Source organism: Mustela nigripes, chromosome 10 (genome assembly GCF_022355385.1).
Source record: "Mustela nigripes isolate SB6536 chromosome 10, MUSNIG.SB6536, whole genome shotgun sequence".
Lineage (NCBI taxonomy): Eukaryota > Metazoa > Chordata > Mammalia > Carnivora > Mustelidae > Mustela > Mustela nigripes.
The window spans coordinates 5629559-5647802 of record NC_081566.1 but is presented as its reverse complement, the minus strand read 5'-3'; the positions used below and the strand labels follow the sequence as shown (position 1 = coordinate 5647802).

Sequence of the window (18244 nt, the reverse complement as noted above, 5' to 3'; positions counted from 1 at the left end):
GAATTAAAAGTCTGGGGGTTGGCGGGCTGAAGGGAGGTCTGGCGTGAAAAGCTTTTTTCTTTTAAAGATTTTATTTATTTGAGCAAGCACAAGCAGAGGGAGAGGGAGAACCAGACTCCCCACTGAGCAGGGAGCCTGACACAGAGCTCGATCCCAGCACTCGGGGTGCCTGGTTTTACGTAGTGATACACCTGTAGCTAAAGGACAATTACTGAGGGTCCTGCCAGGAAAAATTAGCTTTAAGTCTGAAATTATCTCATTTCTAACAGCTTTTTCCTCATTGGGAGAGTTATTTTTCTAAGCTCTTGGTAATAAGCAGTCACGATTTCACTCAGGATCCCAGAGTTGGCAACAGTTAAGAGTTGGAGCCAACCTTTGGTGGAACAGAGGTGTTCAAATCTTTCAGAGACTCCCTTGAAAAATCCCAAGTATCCCTCTACCTTCGATCCCACCTTTCCACTTTCCAAAATGATTCTTGAGGAAGACCGGCATGAAAAGCAGATTTTCATTTAAGCCCAAAACACATGAGAGAAAGGGTGTCCTCTGGTGGCCTGTGGTCCCACCAGAGCAGGTGACCTTGATGTAGGCAGGCCGGATCCTAGAGAGCACCAGCGACTTGCTCCCTGGAAGCCGTCACTGCGACAGGCAGCAGGACATGGCTGAGGCCCCGGCTGCTCTCCATCGAAGGACTGCATAAAGCTTTACGTCCCCGGATGTACAGACGGCCCAAAACAAAGCCACTACATTCACTAGGTGTCACTGCAAATTTTTCTCAATCTAAAAAATTACCTAAAATTCTGAAGGACTTCTCAGACTTGTGCCAAGAACTGAAACCAGGGTGTTTTTAGTTTACACATCCCAAAAGGAAGAAATGGCATACTGAAGTCGGAACCCATTCTTTAATGTTTCACATCTAGCGCATCCCTCTGCAAAGTCTGCTAAGATCTCAGAGAGCAGGGCTGTTCAAACTTCTGTAGGAGGCAGTTTTCCTTGTATGTTTATTTTAATAAACACACAAAAAGAAGTTTTCTCCTGAAAGGTTTATTTGTCACATTTAAAGTACAAAATCAAATACACAGATCCAAATACTGAACCATGTGAACAAGTCCGTCGATACATAGATCACGTAGCCCTACACAGCCCATCCAAACATTCTAGCATAGCCCAATACTATCTTCTGAGTAAAAAGCATCACTTCTAAAAAAAACAAACTTTATTATTAGTAACACTGCCAAATGTAAATTATTTTCAGTTTATCATTTGATAAAGGATAGAAACATACTGCAGAGGAACTGGGGAATTTCTAAGTATAAATCTAGTATGTGTATGTGGGCCTTTTAAAACATATTCTATAGGAATAGTCAGTAGATGGACTTGCCGACCAAAGTCCTTGGGCATATCAACTATAAAAGAAACAAGTTATAAGAAAAAACTTTGTAAGATTAATTATATTCGAGGTTTTTGTTTTGTTGTTGTTGTTTTGGTTTTTAATGCAAAAAAAGGACTTTGTCTAACAGCACAGCATTTCTAGGTCCTATTTTCTATGGAGTTGTAATGAACTTTGAGGGACACACCTATATCTGTTAAACTGGTCACTAAAGGAGGTCTATGATTTTTAACACTGTGTGGATTATTTCAACCAAAATGCAAGAGCAGTTCTTTAGAAGAAAGGCAGAGATGTCAGACTTGCCAGGTATAGAATATATGCGGCCACTGAAAACACAGATGTCCCTGCTGATCATGGGGACTAAGTTATAACAGCTTCTTTGTTCTAGGATGTCATCTACCTCACGTGTAGACCACAGGATACTAGGCCTCAGATGCCCAAAAACCTTTCCAATCCAGGCACAGAATTTTTTCAGTGCTTCCTCCCATAACTGAGAACACACACACATACAGAGACATGGGTCATGAGCAAAGTCAGATTTATATGAATGGCTTCACAGTAGCAACACAAAATGTACTCAGTGTCACATTTCCATAGGAAAATTTATATTTACACTGTACACTTCAGCCTTGAAATGTGGACCCCAAAAACATCCAATTCTCAACAACCAATGAATTCGCTGAGGGTCCCGTCCCCTCAGACCGCCCTAACTCAGCAGAGCGACAGGCCTTCCTTGGCCGCCAGGCGCTGGCGGTGGACTTTGTCCTGCCGCAGTTCTTCGTGATTGGGGTGCCAGAGCTTCATGATGATCCTTTCTATGTTGAGAGCGTAGACGGTATGTGTAGGAATGACTTCCCTGTGCACCTGTGATTCAAATATTTGCATGTTTCCGATTTCGCTTCAGTGTATGTATTTTTCCAACATATAAAATTAAAAAGGGTTCTATCCACAAACACACACAAAAGTTGCACAAACCTACTGACGACAAGCCAGAGTCTAATGAAGCTCCAACTAGATAACAAGAAAACAAGTAACAAGCCTCTGAAATAGGAGTAAGGGAACAGAGGATTTTTTTTTTTCTTTTCTTTCTTTTGCGGGGCATGTGGGGTCTGGGAGAGGGAAGGAGGGAGGAGGAAGGAAGCCTGGACCCTGGATCTGAAACATGAAGGTAGTATGAATGGCTTTAATGAACTAAAAACGGAAAACCAAAACCAGGAAGAGGAAAGGCTACTGAATATCTTCGTAAACTCGCAGAAACTTTGAACCTATCCCTAAATCTAGGCCAACCTGAAGGGGCCAAGAGTTACCTGCAGAGCTTCGAAAAGGTCGTACATGTTGACAGGAGGCAAAGAGGCGGGCAGAGTGTCCCCGGAGCACGCCAGGAGGAGGGCAGCCTGCTGCTCCGCGTCATCGGGGGGCGGGTAGGAAGCGGGATTCTGACCGGCACAAGGAGCAGAAAAGGCTGGAGGACTGGAAACAAAGCCAGTAACTAGGAAGGAGACAACTGAACAACTAGAATAGAAATGGACTTTAATACATCTTATTAAAAATATCTTCAAATGAACGAGAAACCCAATTACAAACCCAATTAATTTTTAGCTAGTATATACATCAGTAGCCCATAATTTACATTTTTAAAGGCAGCCCATCTGTCAAGCTGGAAACAGAATGCAGAGCAACTACACTTACACTCCTCTCTCCACAATGTTAAAATATTTACTAAGCTCAGGACACTGAGCCAAAATTGTTTCCTGCCCTTGAAGTGCTTCTAGTCCAGGGGGTGAGGGGCGCAGGGGTGGCGACTTAATTAATTAAAGGAAAATGAAATTGAAACACTGACGAGAGAGGAAGATAAAATGTAACTGGAGACAATAGGACTGAAAAATAACATCCAAGAAAAGAAGATACAGCACAGAATAAGCAATAAGCAAAAATGGAGGATGGAGAAAATCCACATCCTGCCAATTTCCCAAAACAGGACCTAGATAGAGTACCAGCAGGGACGGCAGGCACAATTTTTATATCATAAAACTGTAGGAGATGACCTACACAATTCGGAAGACCATCCCAGAGGTAACACAACAGTGAGGAGGTAACTCAGGAATGCGCAGATGCGGGGTATGAGAGTGGGTAAGGGCATCAGGAAAGCCAGCCCTGCTGGGGACGAAGCAGCCGGCAGCGAGGCAGAAGCCCTCCAGGGACCGGCCAGCGGGGAGAGAGGGCAGCTCAGGAGGCCTGGCGGGGTCAGGAACACTACTCCCAGCATTCAGCCACTACAAGGAGCCCCCCCCCCCCAGCCCCCTTTGTTGTTTTGTTGTTGTTGTTTCCTAGAAAAGAATGGCTTATAAAAGAGAACAAGTACTCCCACACAGATAGGCCTGAATGCGACTGAGCATGGAAACCTCACACCCGGCAATCTGAGTACAAACGGTGCTCTTCGGAGGGCCCGTGTGAGCCACCTCAAGGTCTTCAACCATGAAGGAGAATCTGGTTCAACCCCTCCGCGTGCTGTCAACACTTTGCTGTGTCCAACTCTTTCTCAGCTTCCCGCCCTTCACCTCGTCCTACCACACCTTCTACCTTCCCTGCCCGTTAGTTCTCCGCCGACGTCCCTCCCAGCCGCCTTCCCAGTCACACTTTGCTCTCCGAACGTGTACCTTCCTGTCATCTCCCTGACCAACCAGCCAACTGGCGCTCAAAGAAATTCAGTCACTTCAGTCACCACGAGAAAAATGACATCACTGCTTTTTCTTTCCCAAAGGCTTAAACTCTGGACTAAATTATTTGCTGGGAAGGAAGAAAGGAAGGTAGGGGTGAAGACAGACCCCACAGGGATAGATGAAAGGTCATCCAGGTCATCTCATCAAGCGAAGACTCAGGCGGTTACAAGTCCCGGGAGCCGTCCCCGGAGGGCGGTCAGAGGAGTCCCGCAGTCGCGGGCCGAGACCAGGTCTGCCAGGAGCAATGGGACCCAGTAGGCCACTGTCTGGAGCTACCGCCACGGAAGCCACACAAGGAGGCAGAGAAACACCTCCCAGCCCTCCTCCCACCACCGAGCCACCCAACCCTGACCCCACAGTCACAGGCGCGCTTCCGACGGAGCGCAGCCCCGCTGCTACCCCCGGGCGGGGCCGGCGCTCAGGAGCCCTGAGAACGCACCGCCCCAGGGCACCACTCCAGTGCGCTTCGGAAGATGCCAGGCACGAGGCACTCACGTCGAACCACACGTGGCAGCCTCGCCAACTTCGCCTCTGATAAACAGCACCAAGTACTTCACCAGTGACCAAGCAAGGATGCAGCTCCAGAAAACAAACCGCCCTGCTCTCAAGGAAGGGTACTTAGACTTACAGAAACGTAGTAACCAATCATTCACCAGCGATGGGACACACGACGGGAGCACACCTGCTAGAAAGAAGGGCTGCGCGATCACAAGAAACTCCATGTACCTCTCTATTAAGTTGTTGTACGCCACGACACTGTTCTTCAGGTAAGGCTGTGGGGTCACGTTACTCCCAAAGGCATATTTAAAATGACCGTCACGTAACCGATAAGCTTTCCTTCTGGACACAACAGATGTCAATATATCTTTCAGGTGATTCTGTGAAAACAAGTAAAGAAAGGAGAACAGCATGAACTCCTGTTTAAAAGCAAATCATAAAACTTCCATTGACTAAAAAACGTTTACTAGTGTTCAGTGGACGGAGGCACGAGACAGGCTGGCATATGGTGGAACCAAATGAAGGTTTACCAGGGAGCCACACGAACGAGGGAGCCGCGCTATTTTTATTTAGTTCTATTTAATAGGGGCTTGCTCTACACGTAATTTATTAAAGAAGTTGTTTATACCCTAAAACTGGCTCCTTTCTCAAAAAAAGAATTTTCAGATAGCTTTAAATGAAAGTACAAAAAAAATTACATGAAACTTTTTAAAGGAGGCTTTAAAAATAAGACAAGAAGTTTCAAGATCTAAGATTTATTGGTTATAATGCTCAATCTAGTAAAATCCTTGCAAGAAAAGAACCTTGGCTCTCTCAAAAGCCACATGTACAACAGATATCTAGGAAATAAGCAAAAAATCAGGTATTTAGTATCTCTTTATGAGCACCAAGTACATAAGAGGGGAATGGAAAATGTCTGTGAAAATAAAGAGACAGAGCTGGCCCCAGCCTACTGCTAGCAACGGCGGAGTCGGGATCAGGCCTGGTGTTTCAACTACACCAGTAAGATCATCTCATACCCAGGCCTGAATGATGTAAACTGTCATTTCCACACAGAATTCATTTAATGTTTACAACTTCATGAGACAGCTCTTGTGATCTTTGAGGTGCATGTGAGGAAGTGGGGCCCCCAAGTATTGGGGATTACCCAATATCGCCCGGCATACCCGGGACTACAGACCCAGTATACCTTGTCCAGTAACTGAATGCATGAAGTGGATGGATCAGTGGAAGATGTGGTGAGGTGAGGCAAGAATCCCACTGCTTGGAAACCAAGTCTAATGCTCTTTAAATGCTGTGCCACAGCAAACACCAGTGATTTTAATCTTTACGATTCTCAAACTCCTTTTTCCCCTTAAAACGGTTTCCCTGTTAAATTAAACACCAAGTCAAGTACAAGTGTTATGCCCTAATTAACCTTTCTGAAGAGCTTAGGCTGTTAACTGAAGGCAACTGCTTGGACCATGGGGTGTTTCCCTCCACCAAAGAAAACAATTTCAAGATGACAACTCCGAGATGGCGACATTTTGGTTCTTTTCTTGCAGTCCCAACTTTCAACAACACACACAAGCTCGTTACACGCAACCTGTAAGATTGTTCCTGTCACCGGCAAACTAACCTCCACGGCATAGACAACAGCTGAGACCGCCTCCTCCGTGACGTTGTCCAAGCCGTGCTCGTAAGCGGTCACTATCATCCTCCCTTCAAGCTGACCCCGAGTGGGAAGCATCATTGTGTGGGAACACAGTTTCAAGTCATCATCATCTTGGGGATCCTTTGCCACAAACTGCTGGGCTCCCGAGAGGGGATTTTGAGGCTGGAATCTATGCTACGGGTAAGAAAACTTTTCAAAATTATTCATCACAGTGGCAAGCAATAATGCAAAGAAAAGTAACCAATTTACGGCTTGAGATCCCACAAATTAATGCCACCAAAACCATACCACAGGGTGTTAAAAAAACATTAGTAACTCATGCACAAATAATCACAGTCACACCCATTACATAGTAATAACGCAGACATGAGCTAACGGGAACGGTGGCAGTGCGCACAGTGGTCTGTTCTGTTCAGTGAACACCTGGGTAATCACAGAAGATATGGCTCTGTGCTTAAAAATACAATTAGGGGAAAGGAGAAAATATAAAACTATTTTTAAACAAGTCAGAGTATACTTGTAAGTAAGCAAATTCTGAAAGTAGAAATAGAGAGCAATACTCCAATTACGCTCTAAAAGCCGAGCCAACCAACATAACCTCTAATAACAGGTATTGCAAGAGAACACCAGTGTAACTACTTTATATCTACTTTATATCATCTTCTACTTAAAATCCTCAACACAGAATCTCGCTAAGACATATCATTCTAATTATTTAAAATAGCTTTTCTTGGAGCACCTGGATGGCTCAGTTGGGTAAGTGCCTGCCTGACTCTTGGTTTCAGTTCAGGTCATCATCTCAGAGTCATGAGGTCAAGCCCCAAGTAGGGCTCTGCACCCAGCAAGGAGCCTGAGATCCTTTCTCCCTCTGCCCCTCCCCTGGCTCCTAGAAGAGCACGTGTGTGCACTCTCTCTCTAAAATAAATAAATAAATCCTTAAAAAAATAAAATAAACTAGTGTTTCCCAATCTTGTCCCACCCAAAAAACTTCTGCCTTCCTCGGGTACATCCAGACAGCCCATCTGGTCTCTCCATCATCGGTGGGAGATAAGCTGCTGGTAGCGAGTATGACCCATCCCTATTTAAACTTTGTATTACAGAAGGAACACTGGTTGTTTTTCCATTTTCCAAGTATAAAACTGTATTTTATATCAAATATCCCTTTCTAAACCAAGGTACGCTTCTCTGGAGATACTGATGCCCTCTGGATTGAATACGATTGATAGAAAACACAGAGCAAAGGTAGCAATAAATGTTTGTTGATGTTAATCAACAAACCTATCAACAACCAGTTAAATCTATAAAAGGAATACTTCTGAGAAACTTTCTTCCCCAAATACGAACAAAAAAGCAAGTTATTCTAAAATGTTTACAAGTGTTACAGCCAAACCCCTTCATCAACCCCTGCTGATCCCCAGAGGCTCAGGGCCTAGCTGGGCATCACCAGGATCCTGCCAGAGACCTCCAGGCGTCCTGTAGCCAGGGAGCAGAAGTCTTCAATGGGTGAAACATTATTCATTCCACAAAAATATTTTAAGAGGAGAAAGAATACAGGCATACTTTTTGAATCATTAAAAAATCATGAGGTACTAATGAAAACCTATTAATATTTATGTTGTAACAAACTAGAACTATAAAAACTCAGACCACTTGGGACTCAGAATCTTTGAAACTCTCATCAACTTCAAATACAGTAACATCTTTCCCCCTGAATCATGGCCCCCCTTTTTCAACTCTACTACCAGTATTTTAAGATTTATTTAGAAATGAAAGCCAGTTTCATCACACCAGCATTTAAATCAGTTGTTACCAAGATCTATCAAATAACAACCTACATCAAATTTCTGACGAACAGAAGAAAGCTTTTTCTTCCCCTTTGGTTTTCCAGGTTTAGCTGCAGAACCCCCTGTCCAGGGCAAAGATCCAGCACCCTCTGTGTGAGAGAAAAATCATAACCGTAAGAGAAAATAATTACAGTTGTCAACTGCTAAGTTTGCTTTCATTTTGGGCTAAAAAAGTATGGAATGCTCAAGTAATGAAACTAAATAATAAATGCTTAAATTCAGATCTTCTCTTTCTACTTTCTAAACAAAATTATGAATCCTCTCAAATCGTGTTTTTTCAGCTGTAACCAAACTTATTTCTTTATGAAGATAAACTTGTTTTTTTCTATTTTAATTAATGTTTATTGGGTGCTTTCTTTGCTTATGAGTAGCAGTAGTATCAAAAAAGGACAGAATTTTCTAGTTCAAGATGGCGAACAGAGCACACAAATCTCCTCTCTCTTCCAAGACCAACTAAAAATGGTAATAGTGAAAAGGAAACAGCATGTATGCACGACGGTGACAAAAAGGAAGACAAGTGAAACAAGATGAGAGCCAGCAATGAGTTAAAGAGGGGCGCCCGGGGGGCCCAGAGGGTTAAGCCTCTGCCTTTGGCTCAGGTCATGATTTCAGGGTCCTGGGATCAAGCCCTGCATCGGGCTCTCTGCTCAGCAGGGAGCCTGCTCCCCCCTCTCTCTCTGCCTGCCTCTCTGCCTGCTTATGATCTCTCTCTCTGCGCCAAATAAATAAATAAAATCTTTTAAAAAAACCAAAAAACCAATGAGCTAAAGAGGTGCTAAATTACAAGCAGACACACGGAAGCCGTAATCCAGCAGTAACCTAGGCTAGGCAAGGTTGGGAAATGCAGAAAGCAGTCAACCTGCACAGCAGAAATCCACAAAGTTTGGATTTGGAGAAGGTGAGTACAGTGGAAACCGGAAGGGCCAGTAAGGTCAAAAACAAGATTAACGGAAGGTCTGTATTCAAAAATCGCATACACAAACCCCTTCCCTCACCCCTAGCAGTGTGCTCGGTACAAAATAAAAATGCAGGGTCCCCTGTTCAAACATTTACAATTTTCGAGCAACCATGGTAGAGCCCTAAGCCAAGTAAGGGGCCCTTCGGAGTTCATGGGCAGTTCACAGGCCCTGAAGCCAGCCCAGCGCAGTGTTTAGAACAGCAGGGGGAAGGGGCGGGGTGGGGGGGGGCGGCAAGAGGATGGCGAGCGCTCCCCTAGCTAAACGGAACAAAACTTCTGGGCTATCCTGAGGTCGTTGGTACAGATGCTGGCAGCCCAGAGCACAACTCTCCGCGTGCTGACATGTGAGGAGCCCCAGCCGAGCTGGCCTCCCGTCAGCAGCCGCTACAGCAAAACCCCCAGGTGTCGTATGCTTCACTCTTCAACATGCGTCACCAGACATCGGACGATCATCTGTAACATGATCTGAAAGCCCAAGCTCAACAAACAGAAAACGGAGGTCCCAGACTAAAGAATTCAGGCAACACAAAGGACTTCAAATAATTTCGAACTGGGGTCTTCAGAGAAGTTTGAAAAGATGTATATCCATAAAACAAAAAGAAGGTATTGTAAAAATTGCTGAATTAAAGAATGCACTGGAGGGACGCTTGGGTGGCTCAGTGGGTTAAATGTCTGCCTTCGGCTCAGGTCCTGATCCCGGGGTCCTGAGATGGAGCCCCGAGTCGGGCTCCCTGATCCGTGGGAAACCTGCCTCCCCCTCTCCCTCTGCTGCTTCCCCTGCTTGTGTTCTCTCTCTCTTTCAAATAAAAAAATATAATCTTAAGAAAAAAAAAAAAGAATGCACTGGACAGAAAGATTGAAAGAGTTGAAGAAATCTCACAAACACAAAGCATTAATGCAGATGTCTAAAATCAGTAAATACAGAAAGAGATTTAAGCTCCAATGAGGAGCTATCGAAGTCCTACCAGAAGATCAAGAAACAAAGTGGTTGTCTTTGAGGAAAAAGTCTAGGAGTGGGAAGGAACTTTTCATTATAAGACCGTCTGTATCATTTCTTTCTAACCATGAGTGTATGTATAGTTCTGAGGCTAAAAAAAAGGCAAAGTAATCCAAGCTCATACAGTACACTTGAAAAATCCCCCTCCAATTTTAATAAGATAGGGGGAAAAAAAGGCCACTCATCATCTAAGCAAAAACATTACTTCCATTTTGATGTTTTTTGAAGAATGAATTTTTAAAGCTTTAAAAAAAATACTCCAAGTCTGTCAGCTAAAAAAGAGCTATCTGGACACTTTCGATGAGTACTGAGTACAGAACTGTTGAATCACTATATTGTACACCCAAAACTGACATAGCACTGCATATTAACTAGACTGGAATCAGAAAGTAGCGGGGGGTGGGGGGGGGACTGTTTGGGAAGTCAAGTTCCTCCTCTCCACCACTTCCAATGTCTTTTTGGAACACCCAGTCTCCTGGATGAGGTCAGCCGATTGCGGACGATTCCCAGCAAAGCCTACTCCTGCCGGAGGGGCCTGGGCATTGGGTGACGCTGCTGATGTGTGAGCACTCCCAGCGAGGACGCACCGCACAGTGAGTGACCAGCTTTCCCGCAGCAGGCAGATTTCAGTGCGGGCCCAGCGCTTCCACTTACTGGTCGCAGAAGGTGTCAGCTAAGTTTTGCTTTTCATTTCCTTTTGTTTTCTCTAAAGTTTCCTAATCCATAAAAAAGGAGGCTAATACCTACCCTAAACAGCTGTTGTGAAGGTTAACAAGAATGACTGACCGTGTCTGTTGCACTGCAGTCGCTCTATCAATATTACGAAGATCATTTTTTCCTGCCTAGCTTAGAAAAACAGAAAACCCACCCCTAAGTAGTATACGTACAAAGAACTATTTCTATTTTTCACTTTTTTTTTTTTTTAAAGATTTTATTTATTTATTTGAGAGAGAGATAGTGAGAGAGAACATGAGCAAGGAGGTCAGAGAGAGAAGCAGACTCCCCGTGGAGCTGGGAGACCAATGCGGGACTCAATCCCAGGACTCTGGGACCATGACCTGAGCCGAAGGCAGTCGTCCAACCAACTGAGCCACCCAGGCGTCCCTCTATTTTTCACTTTTAAATCATCTCTTTGATGCCAGCAACCATTAATTTCATTAATTCATTCATTAATTTCATTAATGGTTGTAGGCCTGATAGAGAAGTAACCTCTCAAATTCCAAATGTTTCATCCTTTATTTTAAAATAAGCAGTAACAAACATTCATGCCTATCAAAGGCTTTATTTAGTTAAAATCAGCCACTTAACACTTTCTAATACCACTCCATGTTTGTTTGGCAATTTCTTTTTTTACTTTCAAGAGTACTTTTTCACTGTTCTCTTGTATGCTTTTTAATATATATCTGTAGGGCAAATCTTACTGTATTTTGTAAGTGTGAAAGCAAGAACACCGAATAATTACCTATCCCACCTAAGCCAGTGGAAAAACCTCAACTTGCGCCTAAGTCTCTTGACTCCTCTCAGCCAGGGTTTTTACTCCCGGTCCCACCACTCACCCTTTCCGCGCACTTTTTAGAACACACGGACATGAAAAGCACGATCTAGGTCTCACCATGTTGGCTTTCCTGATAAATTAAATTTTACACAGAGGAGTGGATCGCCTCTATGACCCAACTAGTTGAAGTCCACCCCTGTCTGAAGGAAACAGAACATGAGAAATCGGACACCCGTGACCACGTGCAGCACGGGGCGGGTGGGCTCGGGGAAACAGCCCCGCCTGACCCCACTCCCCACAAACAAACGCTCACTGTTCACTACTCTGCACCAACGACAGCTTTTCCAAGTGTGAGGACTCGGCCTGGAGGAGGTTCCATGTGAACGCTTTCTCATACAGCAGAGGTTAGCAGAGGGAAATGACAGAAAGTTCTAGTAGTCACTTCTATATAAAGATGGCCGTCACAATCACCACGGGTCCTTTAAAAACAAAAATACTCAATCTACAGCAGGAGGGCCCTATAAATCCCAGTTTTTAACAAGAGCTCAGGGTAAGTTTTACTGCAAGGCAAATTTTTAATGTATTTAAATTATTTATTTTCGACTACTTGATTCAAGCAAGATGGTTCAAAGAAGTGACTTGCACCGCTTTAGCAAAAAACCAGTAGTCACTGTTTCTATCTATACCTATTCAGGGCGAAGTGACAGGACCAGCTTCTACCTACCCCCCAAAAGGCAGCTCTCACCTTCCAGGTGCTACTCTCCTCCTTGAGCATGTAAGTGAGACAGTCCAAGTCCAGGTCTTCACCCCATGTGGTGGCTTCCCCTGCACCTAACCCTCACTCCCCTTCCCTGTGTCACGGAAACCCGCTGCTGACACCCGCTGCCCTCCGCTTCGGCATCCTGACTGCCCACCCTCTTCCTGTGCATCCTTCGTTGAAGTCATCCAAAATCAAGCTGAGCGGAGAGTAAAGACCAAAGTCAATCTAAGCGCAGGGAAATCACCGGCTTTACGAAGGTTCTAAGAAACAGGCTGCACCTGTGTAATAAAGGTTTTCTTCTGAGCGGTTCAAAGATCATTTCCTTTTTGCGCAACAGATGTGTCTGTTAAAGGAAACTAAAGCCCGGTGCTCAGTGGCTTTGCTGACGGACGTCCCTGGAAGTATTTCCACTCCCTTACCTGGTGTAGACACCAAAATCTGACAACGCGTCAGAATAGCCAGGAGGAAATCGTTGTGAGAATGGACTGAAAAAGGGAAGATTATCATAAGTCAAATACAAAATATTTAAATCGTAAGGAAACCATTATTTGACTTTGGATTATCACCTACCCTGCCATTCTTTACACTTTATTTTTAATATTCATAGTATTAAAATAATCTTACATACCACTAAAACCCCAATTTTATTTTTTTAACTGAGAAGACTACAAAATATATTGCAATTTATTACTGCAATTACTTATTTGCCATTTATTACAAGTCTGGGAAAACTTCAGAACAGTAAAATAACTCCCCAGATAATTATTTTACCATTATCCTGTGTGAGAAGTCTATGAGCTTCAAGGTCAAACTCTTCTTTGCTGATCTTCTGCTTGAACCACAACTTTAAGTTAGCCCAGTATCTGCAAAGGCAGAAGCAGTATTAAGAACCAAGGGGTCTGCTTCTTTCCGAAATTCACCTTACCTGCTCCAAAACCCAGGGCGGGAAATTTTGCATTCCCTACCGTATAATACGCTCAGTTGTGTTCCTCTCCCCAAATTCGTATGTTGAAGCCCCAGCCCCCAGCACCCAGGAAGTACTTTAAAGCCTTTAAAGAGGTAATTAAATTAAATTAGCATCTTCAGGGTGGGCCCTCAGCCCATGTGATGGGCATCCTTGTAAGAAGAGATTAGGACAGAGACACACACACACACAACCAGACAGTGGCCATCTACTAGCCAAGGGGAGAGGAGTCAGAAAAAACAGCCCTGATGACACCTTGAAGCCAGACTTCCACCCTCCTGAAGGATGAGAAAACGAGTGTCTGTTGTTTAAGCCGCCCCCCTGAGGTATTTTGTTATGGCAGCCTTGAAAGCCAACACACCTAGGAATCAGAATACCGACAGAAGGAGAAGGAAGAAAAAAGTTTTTCCCAGAAGTGACTGGCAGGTAGTCACATAATTGGGTTCATGAATGAATTAGTCAAAACCACAGCTGTACCTTTCGTTCCTCACTGTTAACCTTTCTAAAAGATTACCCTCCAGAATTCTACATTTAAGATTTATATTTTAAAAGTATTATTATTAAAGGTATTAACTTAAATATGAATTTCAGATACGCATTCTCATTATTAACTACCGTTAATAATACAGTATCGTATATTTGAAAGCAGCTGAGAGATCTTAAAAGTTCACAAGAAAAAGCTTTGTAACTATGTATCATGACAGATACTAACTTACTGTGATAATCATTTTGCAATTTACATAGAATACTTGTCGCACACCTGAAACTAATGTCATGTTATATGTCATATGTCAATCATCCCCCAACTAAAAAAAAAAAGATCTATATTTTAAAAGGTGTATGTTTTATGGGTTGGGAAAGGGTCATTCATTCTGATCCTATAACCTCCTTCCCTTCAAATGAACTCGTTTTAATCTATCAGCTGAAGTAATGAGTTTCTAAATTGCCTCACCACGAAGAAAACACCCATGGGTAGGAGAAACCTAGTGGTTTTTAAAGTGAAAACCAACCACTAATCATAAAAGGTTCCAGTTAACTAGCAGGAAAAAAAAGAGTGAGAGAGAGATTTGATCCTTTATACCTAGATTAGAAATAGGAGTAAAATACGACTTTCCACATCCACAGCCCCTGATTCAGTGCTCAAGGAAGCTGCCCCTTCCTTATGAAGCCGAAAGAAGAGTCACTCAGTCCATGTCTTAGAATCACTTACAATTCACACTTAGCTACTTTCTGATGCTCACTTGAGTTCCTGACAGAAAAGACAAAAAAAAAAAAAAAAAAAAGATTTCTAAACGAGACGGCTGAATGCCCTCACTGGCTTACTATACCTCTGGCAGGGCTTCTCCTGAACACAGATCCGCTTCAAGCCATCTGAGTCGGTGCCTCTGTATGTAACCCACTACGTGTGCAAGTAACTGCAGGCAAAGTTTCGGCTTCACACGCATTCCTTCTTTCCAGGAGAAAACTAGCTTTAAGGGAGTCAAAGCTGCCTAAGACCCATTTCACTCAACAGCAAAATATGCTAAGTTCTAGAGTCTGGCATGACTTCTCACCTGATACTTACACACTCCTTAGTCGGTAACTTCCCAACAACAGACACTCAAATGCCTTTTTTTTTTTTTTTAAGGACAGGAACAATTATGAAATGAAATAAAGTGCCACAGAAAAAAACAAGTGTTTTCCCGTCCCATTCTACCCAATAAGATAGTAACATGAGACAAATTTCATTATTTAAAAACCCTGCATCACAATTTTACAAGAAAGATGCAAATACACTCATATTTTGAATGCAAACTTGTAAGTAAAACCAGGCTCTACCAGGAAGCTCTGCCAACATGATACCACCGATCTCCAGGGGCAAACTTCGCAGCCCAAAGGGCTAGCACCCCTTCCAAAATCTGGAAGACCTGCTCCCCAACCCTGGTCTCTGTGTTACCTTGCTGTATAGCCTTGGACAAACAACTGTTCCTAACAGTTAGTTGAAAAAGTCAGTCAGCCTCTGTGAAGGTGAGGATGATGGGAGAGAAATACAAGTGGGTCAGACGAGGAAGCACTGGAGAGACTTAGAGAAGACTAAATACATAAGATAGAGTCACCAAAAATAATCCAACACTTCTCTACACAGGACACTCTCCGGGGTACGACACAAAGTGAGTTAACTAACAAAGGCCACGTCTTTCTAGAAGCTGATGAGGGCATGCAACCTGACGTAAAGGACATTCGGACCACGAGCTAAGTAGAAAACAACTCTCATCTGGGTTCCTTTTACACTGCCTCTGCTCTACCTGCCACCAAGGACCATGTGTAAATGGGCAGGTTGTATAAACCATAGCAAACTACTCATGGAAGAAATGTGAGACATCACTATAGAGCGATGTTATAGTGTTCTAAGGAGCAGGAGGAAAAGACAGTGAGAGAATGGAAAAATACAAAACCACACTATGCCACTAGCTATTCCTGGCACAAAAGCGTATTTTGATTGTATTGTTCATGGAGATTTACCCTACAGATGCACCGAATTTAGCTTTCGCATCTGTATTTGACCAACATCAGAGAGCCAGCATTGGCCTTTAAAGACCACATAGGGAATACTAACTTCAAATTTCTGGCAACCCTGTGTGATATGTGTGGGATCACAGAAGTCACCATCACATCTCATCAGTAAATCACACACAGCAGGTCTCTCAAATTTATTATATTATGGAAACACTTTCCAATATTTTAAGCATCCTAGACGTAACAGTAAAAAGTCAATTGTGCTTAAAAAAATGTAAATTTTAGCAGTCAGTATTACAAAAGTAACAAACTATAGTAATTAATGAATGGTGAAAACTTAATTTTACTTATTAAAATAATTTTCAATTAATTAAATAAGCAAAGAAATTGACAGTAAACATGAATATTAAGATGTAATTTTAGGTGGACTATTTTATCTTTGGGAGTCAATAAATGTTCACAAAAAATTAAATAATTATGCCAAAATAATAGATTCGATTTTAATGCTAGTGTTTGTATGATTAATGTTCATAATATTAAAATAATCTTTAAGGATTATATTTTGCTTGGGGCGCTTTGGTGGCACAGTTCGTTAAGTGTTAGACTCTTGATTTCCAGTCAGGTCATGATCTCAGGGTGACGCTGAGCCCCAGGGCAGGATCCGGACCAGTGCTCAAGTGAGGAGTCTGCTTGTCATTCTGTCCCCCCTCCCGCTCATGCTTGCTCTATCTCAAAGAAATAAACCAGTCTTTTCAAAAAGTCTTACATGGGAATTCTGTGTATCTTGCTAGAATAAAAAGAAGAATGTCAACTCCATCAAAAATAATGTATGACAAAATAATGTATGACATCCAAGTAACTTCAGCCTGCTCATAATAAAGAATATAAAGAAAAAGATAAGAAGAAAGTGTCCCCCCAAACGCCTTGCTCCTGCAGCAACATTATTTTTAAGGGACCATCTACCGAGGAATGCAAATGCGTGGAATATCCCAGAAGCCATCTAGCAGCAACAACACAGGCATTCTAATTTTAAATATTTAAAATGTGTTTCCTATATTTAAAAAAAAATTGTAATAACGATTAATGTTCTGAAAACTTCCAAATTCGTCCTTGTACTTCTGAAATATCTTATCTAGCTTCGGCCTCGGCCAGATTACTGCCGGTTCATCCCGCCATCGGCACTGGCCCTGATGGCGGACTCGGTCCCCTGCCGTAACCCAGGTCTGGCTGGGTGCTGGCGGCTCTGGAACCCCTCGTAAGGCATCAGAGCCAGGAATCAGGTATGGGAGGCCTGGTGACTTCTGAAGGGTTACGTAACCTCCCTAGAACTCGGTCTTCACGTCTATCAAATGGGAAGAATAACCGTCCGGACCTCACACCTCCGATGAGACAGCACGTTAGGGGGCTTAAAGGGTGATCAGCGTCCGTTACTGAGATCATCCCTATAACCGCGGTGATGCTGTCAGTGCTCTATAACGCACGATCTACGCATCCCCGACGTCAGGAAGCTCCCGCCTCCAGGAAGCCCTCCGGGGCGGGCCGCCAGGCGCGGTGCCCGATCCCGCCGGGGCGTGTCGGGCTCCGGGTCTCTCGGCCCCGGGCAGGTCCCACGCGTCCCGAAACTCCGCGCAGGGGCCCGCGACCGCTCCGTAGGCCCCTGGACGTGGAGTGCGCCCCTCCCGCCCCACCCAGGGCAGAGAGTCCCGGGCGAAGGCGCCCGCCCGAGTCCCGGGAGGCCCGGCCCCTCCGGCGACCGGGCGAGTTCGGGCTGCCCGCCCGGCTCCGGCCCGAGAAGCCCGGAGGCCCCGCCGCCCGCGACGCGAGGCAGCACGGGCCTCGGGGCGGCGCGGGGTGGGGGGCGTTTCCAGGGAGGGTCGGCGGCCCGAAACCAGGGGAGCGCCGGCGCGGGGACCCGGAGGCTGTGCCAGAACAGCTCTTACTGTTTCACGTTGTCCCCCAGGGCCTCGCTCAGGTTCTTCTTGGCCGCCTCCAGCTCGCTCACAAAGGTCGCCATTGCTCCCCACGTCTCACCCGACCGCAGACCGCCCTGCCACAGTGACCAACAACCGAAAAACCAATTACGCGAGAGTCTCGGGGCTGGAGGCTCGGTCCGCTCGGGTCTGTCCCGCCCCCTGTCCCTCACAAGACTTTTGTTTGGTTTTCGGCTCCGCCCGCCTTCCTGAAGAGAAAGTGAGGCGTAAATTCGCCGTTTTCTCAGTCCTCCTCCTCCCGCCCGCTCGAGTCACGTGACTCGCATCGTTGGCCCCGCCCACACCCTGCTTAAACCCGGGACCGACCTGGCCTGCAGCGACGCCTGCAGGGCCGGCGTTTCCCGCGCTTTCGTTGTGTTTCCCGCTGGGCCAGTTCCGAGTTCGACCCCGGTCCTCCGACCTAGAGGAGGACCTGCCCCCGCGGATAAGAAAGCAAACGCGCTGTCAGTTTGGTTCTTTCTTTGCCTTAATTTTCGCCAG

General features: G+C 44.7%; 1 protein-coding gene across 1 annotated transcript; it reads right to left on the bottom strand.

Moving 5' to 3' along the window:
* Positions 1 to 1021: 1021 nt before the first annotated feature.
* On the bottom strand, positions 1022 to 17947 carry TADA1 (transcriptional adaptor 1). Its single transcript, XM_059412484.1, has 8 exons — positions 17714 to 17947; positions 13085 to 13176; positions 12733 to 12798; positions 8095 to 8192; positions 6224 to 6433; positions 4834 to 4985; positions 2695 to 2857; positions 1022 to 2251 (listed from the first exon to the last, which is right to left on the bottom strand). The coding sequence occupies exons 1-8, from the start codon at positions 17785 to 17787 to the stop codon at positions 2099 to 2101; spliced, it is 1008 nt and encodes a 335-aa protein (XP_059268467.1). The 5' UTR covers positions 17788 to 17947; the 3' UTR covers positions 1022 to 2098.
* Between the last annotated feature and the right edge of the window lie 297 nt (positions 17948 to 18244).